We start from the raw sequence: 16,197 nt of genomic DNA, 5'->3' as shown, positions 1-16,197 counted from the left end.
AGGGTCTGACGCTGAAATACCATTTGCTTGAACAAGTTGGGTAAGTTGTCTGTGCTTTTAAATGTAAAATAAGGATAGTAATTCTACCATTGTAGAAGGATTGTGAGATACACGAAGATCTGCACATTGATACATAGAGCATCATGGCGTCTGGCCTGTGCTGCCAGGGTGCATCTCCCTTGAGAGTATGCCAGGAATCTAAAGGCATCAAAATACCCAAGATTATCCTTGAAATTATAATACCTGAGTTTTGTGAATTAAGCCCCATAAAGCCATGTGTGTGTATGCATATATCATATGTACTAACATACAGTATATATTCATGCATACAACTGCAAAATATCATTTTAGAAGAATTTGATTGCATAAAAAAGGGAGAATATGGCACAGAGGCAGGAAAGTAAACATACAACGCACACACAATGGGCGTGACTTCATCATTTAAAAGCTGCCAGAAAACTTCAGTTTCTTTGAAGGTGTTTCAAAAGCAGCTAGCTGAAGAATCCTCCATCTTTAAATATTAAAAATATTCTATTCCCATTTTATCTACTGTTTTTATTTCATCACAAACTGGAGGGAGGGGGTACACAATGTCTTTCCTAGGACCCCCAGTATCCCCAGTACTCTTGTCTTGTCCCCAGACCTCAGGAGGGAGCGTTGGCAGAGACCCGGCTTTACCAGTGGGGGTCGCTGTGCTGAGAATGAATCCCTATGAGTTTCTCATTAGTGATTATTATACTGCAGGCGGCCAAAATGGAAAAATTAATTAATTTCAAAGTGATAATGCATTTACAGCAACAATTAGAAATGTATAACTGTAAAAGGGCAACATTTAAAAGACAGATTACATTTAATAAAGTTACACAAGAACATCCAATTGTAAAATTACTGATCTGCAACAATATTCCTTAAAGAGGCACTTAAAATAGCCTGACTCCATGAAGGGTGACCTAATTACTGTAACTAAAATCACCATAGTCACAGCAAGTCACAGCAAATAAAAAAGGAACATTGATATTACAATACTGCTGTTTAATACTTAAGGGAGCAGGCGACAGTGGAGAAGCTAAGGCACGGCCTCCAAACACAAGGCTGGGTTGTGCTCCTTGTGTCCTTGACCTTGTACAATGGAATATATACGCTCCAGCAACACTCATGTCAAAAGGAAAGCACTTCCTCTGAAGTGGAATGCAGAGGAGGTGACAAAGCACACACACAGAACACACCTGGAGACGGGGACACTACATCTTCCGAAGCTTCTTCCTGAGCATCAGGAATCCACCTTTTACACGAGGTGGGGATGGGAATGCAACCACAGGGCTTATTTCCAAAAATACGTTTGCTTTACAATGGCAGATGCGCACCCTCATCCATGGAACAAGAGTCCTATCATGAGGATATCGATGACAGACAACGCACAGGAGGACAGAACCTGCAGCAACTCTCCCAGTAAGCATGGCCTGTCCTCCCAGGGAAGTGCAGGGGTCCCAAGGCTGCGCTCACGCGGTGCCCTACAGAGACCTCGGGGTTTACGAAAGAGAAGCAATTGCCTGTGAGTTTGAGAAACGAGTCCAGGGTTTCCACTCCACTTCTTTATAAATCTATTTATATGGGACTCTAATGGCTGAGAAATACCACCAAAGATGTAAAGATATTATTAGAATTTTCTGGAGTATTTAAATTTAGCTACATAGTTCATAGTCTTCCTAATCCATAGGCTTATCCTAAACAGTACATTTGTGTGTGACACTTAAAGGACGCTGTTTTCCAATCACTTGGATCAGGAACAGGAAATCCTCAATGGCCTCCGCAGGGACCAGACGTACAGGTTGGAGAAGCAAGTTCTCTCTACCTGGGCACCCGTCCTGCCTTGCCAGTTAAAGTCCCCAAATCACCAGAATCTAAGTTTACAGAGTTCTTTAGTTCTGTGACCCATGTAACCCTTAGCAGCAACTACATTCTGGAAAATACTGTTCAGGACCAAGGTAATATTGGCAATAACAAGAATAACAACGGTCGGAGCGAGAAGTGCGGCACACCTACCGTACAACCGGCACTGGGCTAGGCACGCCACTGAGCCACGCTTTCCAACTGGGCGGCCTTTAGGCACGTGCGGCTATTTCAATTTAAATTAATTGAAACAACATTAAATTAAAATTTTAATTCCCTATGTATAGGGTCCAGCACAAATAACATCCCTTTTTTATTAAAAAGTCTTTTATTACAAAATCATAAGCACGTAATCCTGTAACATAACACTATCACACTCAAGCATACCATATGATGTTTTAGGTGAAATGTTCAAACGAAAACTATACATTATGACACCCGTATTATTACACTACCCACCAAACTCAAGCAGGTGTTACTTCTACTGGACCCTGTATATTAGCCATTTTTCGAGGGCTCAATAGCCCGGTGTGACCAGTGGCTACCATACTAAATAGCCAAATGAAAGCCAGTGGTTCAGAAAAATACTGCACCAAATGTATTATATAAAATGTTCATTCTTCATTCAAGTTACTTCTTACTGAAATGCTTTCATGGAGGAAGTTTCTAGATATGGCTGTTATATGACCATCAAAAATGTAAAAACATCACAGCTGCCTTTGTGAACATTTCCAAATCTAACAGCAATAATGTGCTCCATCCACAAGGATTCCCCTTTGGGGAAGGAAAGAATGAGATGCACTCCCAGCCAAGGAAGTGCACTGCAGGAGAAGTCCACACCCATTAAAAGAAGAACTTAGAACATCGGATACAGATTCAGTGGAATCACATCGGCAGATAATTCAATAGTCACAAATCCATGTTTTTCACCTACTAACACAAAACAGTCTCCAAGTACTGCGCCTTCTGAATAATAATGAAAAAAAATCACATCAAAAGAAAACCAATCATCACCATCAAGACTTTCAGCCATACTAACACAATATTGGAAAACCGCATCTTCTATCCAGCCCTCTGAGACACCTTTAGAGAAACAGATGTAATCTAAAATTGATTGAAATGTGTTCAAGGGCCCTTTCCAATGGCTTTAATAGACTTGATGATGTGATTATCAAGACCAGACGCATCATTACAAGAGACGAGAGGCTGAGGAAAACGGGCACCCAGGTTTCCCTGGGACCCTTCCCACAAAGGCGCACGGAAAGCGTCCGAGGAGATTAAAGCCGCTCACTTACCATGGACTTGGTGAAGGGCCTGGCCAAGGTAAACAGCAGCGTGTACACCCACCAGTTGCGGTGGAGGGAGGAGTACATCATGTTTCCGGGATGCACCGCATTCGACGTGACCCCTCTCGGGGACAGGCGGCGATGGAGCTCGTTGGAGAAGAGAATGTTGCAGAGTTTGGAGCGGTTGTAAGCCAGCATGGCCCAGTAATCATTTTTAGATGGAGAGAGGCGATTGAAGTCTAGTTTTCCTGAGGCATCATTAATATCTGTAAATCTAAAAAAAAAAGAAAATAGAAAACATGACATGCATCAGCCAATCTCTGATGTATGATATAGCTTTTTTATTTTTATTGGCGATCTGCAAAACTATGCAGACTATTGAAAACTCAATTTTTGCAAACATGGAAACAAAGTTGCCCTTAAAAATAGACAATGGTCATTTAATGATATAAACCAACTGGATCCAAGGATAGACTTAATAAAGGCCCAAACTTTCTTAACTTGCTGAACCACCACCCCCCCCACCCACCTCTAACATATATTTTTCAAAATCTTCAACAGGAAGTTCAAAGATAATTAAATTAAATGAAAAAGCATCTTAAAGGGCTGCTGCTTTTGGAAACAGAAAAATATCACATTCCTAACCTTTGACGGGGTTTTCCCGGGTTATTTTAGCCAGTGCTTGAGTCCTGTATAATTTCATTTGAGCATCCAAGTAAATATATGGATGAGTCTTGCTGCTTCCAAGACTCTTTTTCAGATTAAAAATTAATGATTATAAAGGGGTTACAACCTTGGTGAGGTGCCATCAATAGTCTTCTACGTTGGAAAGACAAATATAAACAAAGCCAAAATGAGATCTGGCAGAGTGCAATGTTTTTAAGCACACCCGTGGCATGGATACACACAAATCAGAGTAAGCAGTTGATGTTTTATAATTGGGTCTGACGGAGTCGTTAAACACCAGCTGTTTGTTTCTCTCCTTTCTTTTCTCTCTCCCTTCCTTCCTTTCTTCCTTTTCTTTTCTTCCTCCCTCCCTTCCTTTCTTTTAAAGAAATAACAACAAAGTGGTGTCTGATTTTTAAAAAATGGGTAATAACAAAGGAATTTTCTAGAGGATGGTGTCATCTTTGGTAAGGACCTAGTTCACTTCATTAAGTTAATTCTTGGCATTTGCACTGAATAATAAGGGAGCATAGCAAGAGTAACCTAGATAACTGCTGTGGAGAACAAAAGATAAAATCAAAATTACAGAATTATCTGGTTAGTCCTTAATATGAGCAGTTCAGTTGAGCTATGACCAAAGAAAGCCTCACAGGGGCAGACAAAATGCATGTTTTCATGGAAATTAAATGTACCTTGCCTGGGAATCAGTCAGTGACATCCAATTTCTTATATTAAATGACACTGCTGCTCTAGCATCATCAACAAAGCTGATGGCCAGAAACACCATCAGTGATACGGCAACACGACGTTGAAACGGATTGCTGGCTGCCTGTTTCCAAGTCCCCAAACCACAGGGAGAGCCCAGACTTCTGAGCGTAATCGTTTAAGGCAGTGGAACTTAGCGGGAAATTTAAAAATTTATGGGCGCCTTGCTCCGGCTGTCATAACGATTGCCGGCGGGGCCAGGGAGGCCGGGTGTCCTGCGACGCAGGCGGAGTCTCGCTCAGTGAGGGCTGCCGCACTGGCCATTCACGCAGCTGAAAAGCCCGGGCATAATTATCCGAGCCAAGAGCCTAACTGTGTTTTACATATGTGCACAGTTTTAACACCCACTGGATTTCCGGGAGTGCAGTACAACAATCGTATAAATGAGGAATGAGTGCACTTCCACATTTTGTGATTGGGGGTGGGGGTGGGACCTAACTCAGTGCTGGTGGTGGGGGGCTGGAATGCCACATGCCTGTTAGCAGCCTGCCTGTGTGGGTACCCCTCTCCGGGTGACTTATGCGTGCACACGCGCATCTGATTGCTTACCTTTCCTGCAGTCCTGCCCAAGTGTTCATATGTTCAAACATCTGCTATTTTGCTTCACATTTATTTTTTCCTCAGATTACAGTAAGCTAGCGTATTGAATTAAAGTATATTTATGCAGAGAAGATATATTACTCCAACCATATTTCAACATTGTAATAAGACAGCGATTTTCAAACACTGTGCTGCACGAGGCACACTGGCGTGCCACAAGAACCGTTCACACATGCCCTACCTGACTGTTTATCCAGGGGCACCGACCTCTTTTCCCCGAGACTGTGAAATAAAAATATGACAGCAGCCAACACAACGGCAGCTGTCTGGTGTGAACGGATCAAAATTATATGTACTCTTTTTTGGTCAGCTTGGCAAAAAAAATCTTTTTGGGTGTGCTCTAGTAATTTTAGTAATCATTAGTTTATGTGTGCCAGGAGATGACAAAGGTTGAAAATCGCTGTAATACGGTGTTACAGAAGAGTCATTACAAAGAGGGACTGCTGAGAACCCAGTGATCCAAGATATAGGCTGTGTCTCAGAAATGCTGCCAACTCACGTAGAAGAGAGCATCAAGGGTTTGGACAGTATGGCAAAGGTATGAGAGAGACACAACATCCTTCACTCTCACTCCTCGCTCTCCGTCACCTATTGCTGGAAACCTTCTTGGCCTATTTCTTTAGCTCAGCCCAGCTCAGAAACCACCTCCTTCAGGAAGCTCTCCCTAACTAACTCTTCCACTGCTGGTTGCTGTGCTGATTGCTTAGGTGGCGGTGGGAAGATAGACCAAAAAAGTGTAAAGCAGATTGAAATGCCTGTTCCCATGGAAATGAAGCGCCCAGCGTCCAGGACCCAGTCTATGATATTATTCCTGTTCAATAACCCCGCCGCCCCTCCGAGATAGGCAGCAAAGGCAACCATGCCGTCTTTGCATTTAGTCTGCACGCCGTGCCTCTGTCTTTACCTCACCGGAAGACTGCAAGGCTTTTGTTCACCTCGTCCGAATGCTAGACTGTGAATTTTTAGAAGGCAGACAGTGAGCCCCTTGCATGTTGCCTAGTACAATGCTTAACACATAGTATGAACTAAATACAAAGTTAGAGAATAAACTAAGGGCCAAGCCTCCTCCCTTTATTCTAAAAATCTTGTTTTGAGCCTTGCTCGGAAGGCAAATGTACCACCAGGTTCAGATCCTCTGTGTTCTTCTTCATTAGAGAGAATGAAGAATGTGGCACATTGTGTGTGGCACTTTCTAATGTGTAGAATGAGTCCCCTGCTTTGGTTTTTCAGGACAACGCAGAAGTATCTCATGACTGGGGAACACAATGGGTTGATTAAATTCCTAAAGAGAGATGTCATTCATTCGTAGCCCCCAGCCTAGAAATCTAGAAACAAGACAGATGCATACAGACACACACACAGCATGGGGAGAAGTGACAAGAAACCAAGTTGAAGGCAGGTTTCAAGGAAGCACAGCTGCTAAACATCAGGCCCACCCCCTGCACACAGCACTCCCCCGTAAGTGGCCCCCTGACTTCCTGCCCTGCTGATCTCCTGGGCAGCAAACCTATCTGGAAGGTCTGAGTAGCTTGTACTGACAGTCCCGCAGGAAGCGGGAAGGGTGGGCAAGCCTTCTGATTCCTCTGAGCCACGGCAGGCTTCCTGAAAAAAAATGACGAAAACGACCGTATTCTCCTCTCAGCTCAAGAGGCAATAAAACAGCTCTTCAAAGGCTGACTACTCTATTTTCAAGCTGAAAAACTGACAAAGCCAAACAATCGTGTCTTAATAGAGTGATCCTCCTACCAGTACACTAACATGTTAACATTTGCTCTCTGGACATTAACATCAGTTGTTTGAGGGGACCTCTAGCTTGTATTTCTATCTATGCTGCTCCTTTTTTTTTAACTGAGGATTTTTAAATTACCAAGCTAAAGTAATTAGGCTGGATTCTATGTAGACAAAAGCTGGTATGTTCAAAGAATAGGACTGAATTTGCATCAGAGGCTCTGTGTGTGTGTGTGTGTGTGTGTGGCAACTTAGCACTCAACACAGCTGTGGCCACGTCGAGTTGTTCAGCCAGCACTCCGCTCTGTTCCTTCTATTTTAATTGTTATCTGAAAATTTCTCACAGCAAGGGAAGTCAAGTTCTCATTTTAATATGATGTGTTTTAGGCATGCAGAAGCTCGATTCACTTGCTCAGACTCCAGATCAGTAACTAAAATGCAGTGAAGACACAGGGGGGCTAATAAATATTTTGCCTTGGGGCAGTCTGGTGTAATATTTTCTGCAAACATAGGACTTTATTTTTCCCCTAACAGGGGGTCTTGACTCCAAGGAAGAGATTCCGCCGGGGCTTATGGAGGTAATTAGATATCAACACTTCCATTTCACACCACGGCTGAGGGCTCTGGGTGCCTGTGCAGACAGCAAGCGCTTCCCCAGGGCCGTGCACCCGCTATTCGCACTGGTTCTCGGGTTCTGGGGGGAGGGGGTGCACAGTTAAAGTGTAATAAACAAATCAGCTTGGGGGGTTAACGTTCTGTAAGAATACGCACTTTAATACGTGCAAAGGATAATCAGAACGCCGAAGACGGAAGTGAGCCTGGCAACGCATTTCAAGAAGGCCTTGTCTGTAAACTAAAGCGGATCTAATTCAGGAGACCAAGGCCCTTCCTTCCAATTCATCTTTTAAATGAAATTAAGATTCGGATCTCCAAGGTAGGAACGAATTACACTGCAGTTGCGGAGAGGACAAAGACGTCACATGAAATACCATTTGAGACACAGATTTACAAAGGGAAGAGAGCAGCTGACAATTCAACATAATCTCCCATTAAATACCAGCTCATTTAAACATATCCCGTGGTGCCCTCCACATCTGGCAAGCGATTGGGGCTGGCAGATTTATTTCCGGAGCTCGCTCCCCTGCGCCTGCCCCCGCGGTAGCCTCCCTCGCTCCTTCACAGGGCCACTCCACTTTGTTTCGAAAACCCGGTGTGATTTGCAAAGATAAGGATGTCCAGATTTTGTTACCACCTAATTACTAGATGCTTCTCGTCTTTTAACATGGGGGAGGAGTATTACTGGCATTTTCCTTTCATTTCAGCCATCATAAATTTAAAATGGTAAAAGTAAATCTATCTGCAGCATGTCACTTATACCCTAAGCCCCTGTGTTTGGGAGTGATAAAGGCTTCAGACTAACCCTTGGCTGGTCTCTCTCTTCCAAGTCCCACGGGTTACATTTTATGGAAGCATGATTTAAAAAATAAGCTCCATTCTGGGTCACTAAAACATTTCAGGACTTAAGGCAGGGAAGAAGGGGGGAAAAGAGGCACTTGCACGTTATTTTTTCCAGCTACTTTGCTAAGAGTGAAAGCTTCCAAGTGCACTAGGAAAATCTCCCTCACACACGTTAAATCTCGCCTCCCCCAGCAAGCCCTTTGTCTTTCCCGAGTACTTCTCTTCAGACAGACAGTTGTTTATCCAACTCCAGAAACAAATATGCTGAAAATACGATGAAATTTTCAAATGCCTTTTTAGTCAATTGGATATTCTCCTAATGGTAATAGAAAAGAAGTGCCATCTGATGTTTTAATTGAAATTTTAACCAAAAGAGGCATGGCCAGATTTCTAATATGTCCTAACTACAGTACTTCCCTTCCTACAATTACACAGCTAATGTCTGCATTGAATTCCCTAATTTCTCATTATAAAACGATTGGATTTCATCTCGCAGTCTTTAATTGCATTGTTTCTCCTGCTAGAATAACTGCACATTCTTCTTGGTGAGATGTTGAAGTTGTTGAATGACAAATCAATAAAGGTCAGGCATTCAGATTTAATCAATTATTATTCCATCTCAAAGCAAAATCAATGAGGGGCTTGAAGTAGAGTTGTAAAAACAATCTGCACTGCCGTAGACAAAATCCCCAAATAATCCCCCACAATCACAAAGAAACCTCAAAAATTAAGTAAGCCGGGTCGAGTGCACCCACACTTTTCAGAGCAGGACTAATGGTAACTATTTTCAGAAAGAGTCTTGGGAGAAAATCAGCTGGTGCAGGGAAGGCAGGGAGGGGACAAGGGGACAGAACATGGAATTGTAACCCACCTATGGGACTCCGAGGACACCACAACGACTCGGGCTGGGGCTGAGTGGCACAGGACATCCTGAAGGAGCTGGACAAGGTAGAAGTGCCCCAGGTGATTCACCTGGAAGGTGGTCTCCAGGCCATCTTTTGTGAGGCTCCAGGGCAGAGCGAAAGCCGCCGCGTTGCACACGAGAACATGCAGAGACCTGAAAAATAAAACGGCCAACATTGTGCAGACGTAAACACTCTGAAATCAAGGATGGCTCGTGCTCCCTCAGGAAGAAACAACTCTTCACTGTCTTCAAGGCGCCAGTCCCTTGGATTGGGATACACCCAAACGTTGCAGCTTAAGCCATTCCGACGGGACTTTGACCTGGCAGCTGCACAGGGGTGCTGGGGAAAGGGGGCTCCTGGTCTGCAGGCCTCTCAGTGTTAAAGCAGGCCCATGCTGGACAACCGGGGCGCGTGGGTCGCCTTGGCCGAAGCCTAGCTCCTACCACCTAGTGGAATCTCTGCTTCTCCATTCATCCAATTCTCAGCTTCTTCAAAATAGCCCTCAACGTAAACATAAGAAATAAAAGAAGAAAAATATGCTGTAAGAAGCTGGACATAGGAACCAGCATTCAGTCCGTGCTAAATAAACACATCAAGGTAAAAATGCTCCGTCTGAAGTGACAGGCAAGCAGTGTTTGAATGTGGTCTTTCTAGAAGTCAGATTGAATCCACGTTTCAGAAACAAGCTTCAGGGACAGGTAAGCGGGGGCCTCTTATAGTATCTTCTTTTGTACATATTTAATTTATTTCATAATAAAGATGTTTTAAATATTAAGTAAGACTTTCCTGTGAATCAAAATCCTAAATCCTGATAAAGGAATTGAACTTGTAGGAAATCATCCTAAGGTACAAAAAAGAATTTTATAAAGAAATATATACCCAGTGTTTGTAGTTGCAACATAAAAACAACAAATTAGAGTTAAACTAAATATATAATTTGAAAACCATGAAATGGATTTAAATATAGAATACTATGCAGCCATTAAAATGGCAACAAGTAAACAAATCTATAGACCCTGTAAAACATTCGTGTTAAAAAACAACACAGGTGCCGTTGCATGGTCACACCTACGCACAGCAAGAACGGCTGTGCGAACATGGTAACAGCAGCTGCGTCTGGGGAGGGGCGGGACCCAATATGTCTTACACGGTTCTCTTTCTGAGTACATTTGTATGTTCTTCATTTTTTCTGTAGTTAGCATATGGGGTCTTTAAAATAAGGAAAAATGGAATCAAGTGAATGCTTTATAGAAAAACAAGCAGTTAGGAAGTTGGCCAGTGAAAGAACAAGAGAAAAGAGAGAGGGCAGGGTTTTACAGGAGTACTGGATTAAAGTTCAAAGATGGGCCTTCTGTCCTGGTTTCGGACAAATCACAGAGACCTGAAGTTTCCAGCGCCTGCCTGTAGAGCAGGGGCTGGGGCTGGTGGTGCCGCTTCCTCACACAGCCCAGATGCCATGCCACTGGCTTGTAGGCAACATTTCCTACATGATGTAGAAAGTAAAATCATTTCCTGTAACTTTGCTTTAAAAAATTCAGTGTTCTTTGCCTAGAAACATTTCATAGAACTATTACTTTTTGCAACAATCTGATTTTGTTCCATCCTCATAAAAGACTGTAGCCGAAATTGTAATTTATTTAAAAACAAAGATCAGTATGCAATAAAGGGAAGCGTACAAGAAAGTCTTTCTAAAAACTGGAATAATCTGTTCTCTAAAGAAAGTAAAAAGGAACAATGACAAACATGTGCCATGTTATAAAGGACCCTTATTTTTACTATATAAAGAGTGTTTGCAAATCAATAAGAAAAACTTCTGAGTCCTACAGAAATATGGATGATACTTTAAAAATTTATAAAACTAGATTACAAAATAATCAGTATAAGAGTTAATATGTTGAACTCTATAAGTAGCAAAATTTTAAATATTTTCTACCTAATTAGCAGATTTGTTTATATTATTACATTTTTACCTTGTATAAAGCTGGTGAGTATATTCCTATATCCTTTACATTAAGTTGAAAATATAAATGATGAGAATTAGAAAAATTCACACTATTTCACCTCTTAACCCTGTTTCCAAGCAATGGGGTACATAGGGGGACAGTGCCAAGGCAGCAGCTCACATCTCAGGGGAAAATATTTTATCACTGATAATGTTTAAAATTGCCATTGCACGATAATAACAAAGTACACATCAACCTATAGTCAGTTTTATTATTGACTTTGAATTCTCTACCAACAATGCTCTCCTATTTTGCCTACATAGGGGCAGGCCACTCCCATAGCACCTTCTAACCTCACTGATATGCCACTTCTTCACTTCTTCTGTAGGGGGGTTAAGGGTGGACTCTAAAAGATAGGTCCACTAGGAACCTGTGAATGTGAGCTTTGGAAAAAGGGTCTTGGCAAAGGTCATTAAATTCAGATCTTGAGATGAGGTCATCTGGGATTAAGGTGTAACCAACCAATGACAAGAGCCCTCACAAGAGAAGAGAAGGGCAGAAGACACCCGGAGAGGGAGATGGGAAGGCCAAGGCGGAGGATGGAGTGTTGCATGCAAATGCCAAGGAACGCCAAGGGTTGCCACCTGCACCAGAAGCCAGCAGAAATGCTCTGACTGGATTCTCCCTTGGAGCCTCCAGTAGGACCCAATGCTGCCGACGCCCTGATTTTAGACTTTCGGCCCCCAGAACTGTGCTAGGCTGACTTTCTGTCATTTAAGTAACGAAATTTGTAGTAATTTGTTATAGCAGCTTTAGGAAACTAAAACAAGTTTCCAAGATTCTTTCCTAAGTACTCAAAAATTTATATAAAAGTTTACTCATAAGGATGAATAATAATTGTAAGTGAGCTACAACTATAAATCTGTATATGAACTGGAAGCAACTTAAAATCCAGCAACAGAAGAATGATGAGCAAAGCCCCAGTATCCTGCAAGGTACCTGCCAGGTTAAATCATTACTTTCTGCTTCTACACCCTTCCCTCTTATCCATAAGAGAAAATAAAATTCTTCAAAGGTTTTTGTTTGTGTGTGTGTGTTTGTTTTTTAGCATTCCCCTGTCTTTAAGACAGGCCTGGGCATTTGGAATTTCGGCATCATAACCTCTATAACCCCTTCATCCCTGTCTGCACATTTTGTGGGGAAAATGCAAGCTGTACCGTGCTTACCAAAGACCTCAGCCTGGGGCATGAACCCAGAGGACGTGGGTAACCCTTTCCTTTTCACCAAATCTTATCATCTTTCATTGATGTTCATTGCACAACACCAGAAGCAAAATCTGTATCCTGTACTTAAACTTGTCACCCCCATTAAATAAAAATAGGCTTATGGAATATGAAACTATAAAGTACTAGAGTTTTTTTTCAACTGTAAAGACACTTAATTGGCTTGTACAAAAGAAAAAGAATTCCTTTAGCCTCGCTCTAATGAGGTATTTATTATTCAAATGGCACATTTTGCTCAGTTTTGACTAAAAGCCATTGCAATTCAAAAGGCTCTGAGATGATGAATATTTACAAAATATCAAAAGGAAAGTTCAAACTGGAAAGAGAATAGAAACAAAAATAGTATCATTCGGATTCCAAAGTTGATGCTATTAGTCAGCACTTTCAGGGATGGATTTTTTCCTTCTTTGGTGGATTCTGGTCTGTGAGGGGTGAGTGAGGACAGGAAAAACTGTTTTCTGTGCGAAGAACTGGAGATTCCAACAGCTCCGACCTCTCTATTGAGTGGACACAGCACCTTCTCCGAGCCCCTGGGGGTGACGTTTGGAAAGTAGCAATCCCATCCTCTAGAGCTGAAATTTTCCATTGGGCCAGGGAACAACTTCTTGAGAAAGGAGGGTGGGATTCCAATGGTTTACCACTGGGAGGTGCTGCTTCTCATCAGTGGGAGTGACAATTGGCCAAGCTTTCTAGCCACAGCAGCTTTCATTGATACTTCACACTGGAAAGAGCACTGAATAGTGATAATAAATAGAGAGGGTCCTAGCCCATTGGCTACCTGTCACCCACTGGCTTTCAGACAGTTGATCTCTAAGTTTTCCTCCATGCTCCTTCCTTTTTTTCCTTTAATTCAGGTATAATTGACACATGATACGCTATGAGTTTCTGATGTACAACCCCTTGGGAGTCCCACCCGTTGACCACCCCCTCTCTTTCCGGCCTTGTCAACCCCTCCCACTCCACTGGTTCATTCTTGCTGCGTATCCGGCTAATCAGATTTTTCTGACCATCATTTGAGAGAAAATCAGGAACGAAAGTGAAGGAAGAGAAAGAGAAAGGAAGACAGGAGAGAGAGGGCTAGAAAAAAGAAAGGGGTTTACTTGACACTGGGGCTCTTTCAGGTTGTACTAGCCTCTCCTTTCCCATGTACGGTCGATCATTTTGAAATATTTATCTCCATTCACAATCTCTTTTCCTGTCCAAACTCACTTCTCCTCACCAACCCAACTGAATCCTGTCCCACCACCATGCAGGGTCCATCAAAGCTGCTTGAAGAGCAATGGCTTCCTAGTCACTAAATCCAAAAACCTCCCTCCTGTAGAGACTAGATTTCTCTGCTGTAAAGGACCCTGCTCTTCCCTGATTCCTGGACCTGCTCTGATTCAGTCTCAAAACTCTTCCCTATGGCAATTTCATCCAACCAGAGACCCCCAACAATGCCCTTGTAACAGTGAAGTTCTCACCCACAGCTCCAGCCCCTGTGTCTCTCCTAACTTATGGAATCCCATTCCTACCCATCCCAAATCTAAACTCTTCACCTTCTCTCCTCAAGTCTTATCCCCTTCCAGGTGTTCTTATTTCTGCAAGGAGGGGTACTCTCTTACAGTCATCTGAGAAACTTAAGAAACATTTGCTGTCACATCTTCTCCCATATTCCTACGACTGATCAATGCCAGTATCTCTAGCCCTTTCAGAACCTCTGCAACATTTTGTCCAGTCCCTTTCCATTTCCAGTGAAATGGGTGTTATTATGTTCTGTCTAGTACTGACTTGTGGGTCCAGTGTACCCATTCTCAACTGCTATGGGCACTGACTTCTCCAGAAAGTTGGCCTTGACTGATGGGCAGCGGCATCTGGCAAGTCATGCCCCACATCCATGTGCTCCCCCCAAAAAGGGAATCAATTCTATGGAGTAATTCCTTCTCCAGAGCTCCCTATAGGAGCAGGCTAAAACTAGTTTCCAGTTGAACACAACCTGTTTTCCTCCTTCTTTTAAGAGCATTCCCCCAATAAACCACATGAGCAAACACCCCTACCCCAGGCTTGATCGCTAGAGAACCCAAGCTAAGGCAGCCGCTGTCACCCCGTTTCTCATTCTGATGTCTTCAGATCTGGTCACTGCAATAGCCCGCACCTGGCCTTGCCACCTCTGCTTTCTCCCTGACTTGGCTCATCATGAATGCGGGGGCCAAGTTAAAAACCATTCTAAGAGCATAACAGAAATACAGACAAAGACATTTTTAAAATTTATAAAACCAAATTACAAATAATCAGTATAAGGTTTATGTTAAACTCCACTTCTATTAAAAATTAAAGTAATATAATTTTTACCTATCACATTAGCAGATTTATTTATAATATTATTCTATTTTTATTATGTTATATAATGCTGATTGGGATATATATTCCTATACCCTGAATATGTATTGTTTTAAGCCAAAATATTTGCAGTAATTTACAACAGCAAGAGACAACTATGAGAGTGAGGTAATAAATGCTTGCTGTTTTAAGTCACTAAGTTCGGGAGATAATTGAACAGCAACAGATAGCTATACATGCATCATGCTATGTGAAAGAAGCCAAATTCAAAAACCTACGTACAGAATACTTCCATTTATATAACATTCTGGAAAAGGCAAAACTCTCGGGAGAGAAAAAAAAATCAATGGTTGCCAGGGGCCGGGGGTAAGAGGCAGGAACTACTGCAGAGGCGCACAGGGGAAATTTGCGGAGTGATGGAGGTGTTCTCTATCCTGATTGCAGGGACTCCATGGCTGTGTCACAACTCACACAACCTACAATAAAAGCAGTACATTTTTCTATATTTAAAATGCACCTTAACTTAAAAAATGGAGGGAAACAATAGTGCTTTGCGGGTCTCTAATGGTCACATCCCCAGGATGAGTCATCCGTGCATCTGTGGGTCCACTGCACCCCGTGGGACTGGCAGCTGGGCCTCATTCATCTCCACACCTCTGGAGAGACTTGCAGAGCAGGCGCCTTGCACCTGACATGTGTGTAGTACACACATGTACAGCTGATGAATTTAACTAAACTCGAGTGAAATATGCATGGACCATTTACCATGTGCCTCGCTCTGAGTTTCAGAACAAGTGAGAAGAGAACAAAATTTTCAAAATCTGTTTTCAGAGAGAACAGGTAAACCTAACACTGTAGAGAGTAGGGAACATTTGGCCGGATCTATAGGACTCACGCTGACTGACCCCATCCTTTCAAAAGCTAACTCAAATCCCACATCTTCTGTGGAATCCCTCTGGGCCACCCCAACCAAAAGAATGGTTCCTTACCTGAGTTTATGCAACAGCAGTTGCATAATTCCTTAAGCAACTGCTGATGCTAGGCTTTAAGAAGATTCCCTGAATGTTCTGATTGATCACAAAATCCTTTCTTTTTTAAAAACCAGATTTTATTTATTTATTTTTAAGAGAGGGGAAGGGAAGGAGATAGAGAGGGAGAGAAACAACAATGTGTGGTTGCCTCTCGCACACCCCCTACTGGGGACCTGGCCTGCAACCCAGGCATGTGCCCTGGCTGGGAATCAAACCAGCAACCTTTTAGTTTGCAGGCCAGCACTCAGTCCACTGAGCCATACCAGCCAGGGCACAAAATCCTTCCTTATATAATTTTATGACCTACTGGTAAGTGTTGTAAC

The 16,197-nt window shown here is 42.6% G+C and overlaps 1 protein-coding gene across 1 annotated transcript in view; it reads right to left on the bottom strand.

Moving 5' to 3' along the window:
- Positions 1 to 16,197, bottom strand: part of WWOX (WW domain containing oxidoreductase) — an 899,405-nt gene that overhangs the window by 629,484 nt on the left and 253,724 nt on the right. The window contains exons 7-8 of the mRNA XM_028534727.2: positions 9,265 to 9,450; positions 3,186 to 3,450 (exon numbers count right to left, since the gene is read on the bottom strand). Coding sequence (XP_028390528.1) covers positions 3,186 to 3,450; positions 9,265 to 9,450 — 451 coding nt within the window. The remainder of the gene's footprint in view (positions 1 to 3,185; positions 3,451 to 9,264; positions 9,451 to 16,197) is intronic.

This window comes from Phyllostomus discolor, chromosome 12 (genome assembly GCF_004126475.2).
Source record: "Phyllostomus discolor isolate MPI-MPIP mPhyDis1 chromosome 12, mPhyDis1.pri.v3, whole genome shotgun sequence".
Classification (NCBI taxonomy): Eukaryota; Metazoa; Chordata; class Mammalia; order Chiroptera; family Phyllostomidae; genus Phyllostomus; species Phyllostomus discolor.
This window is presented reverse-complemented; position numbering and strand designations above follow the sequence as displayed.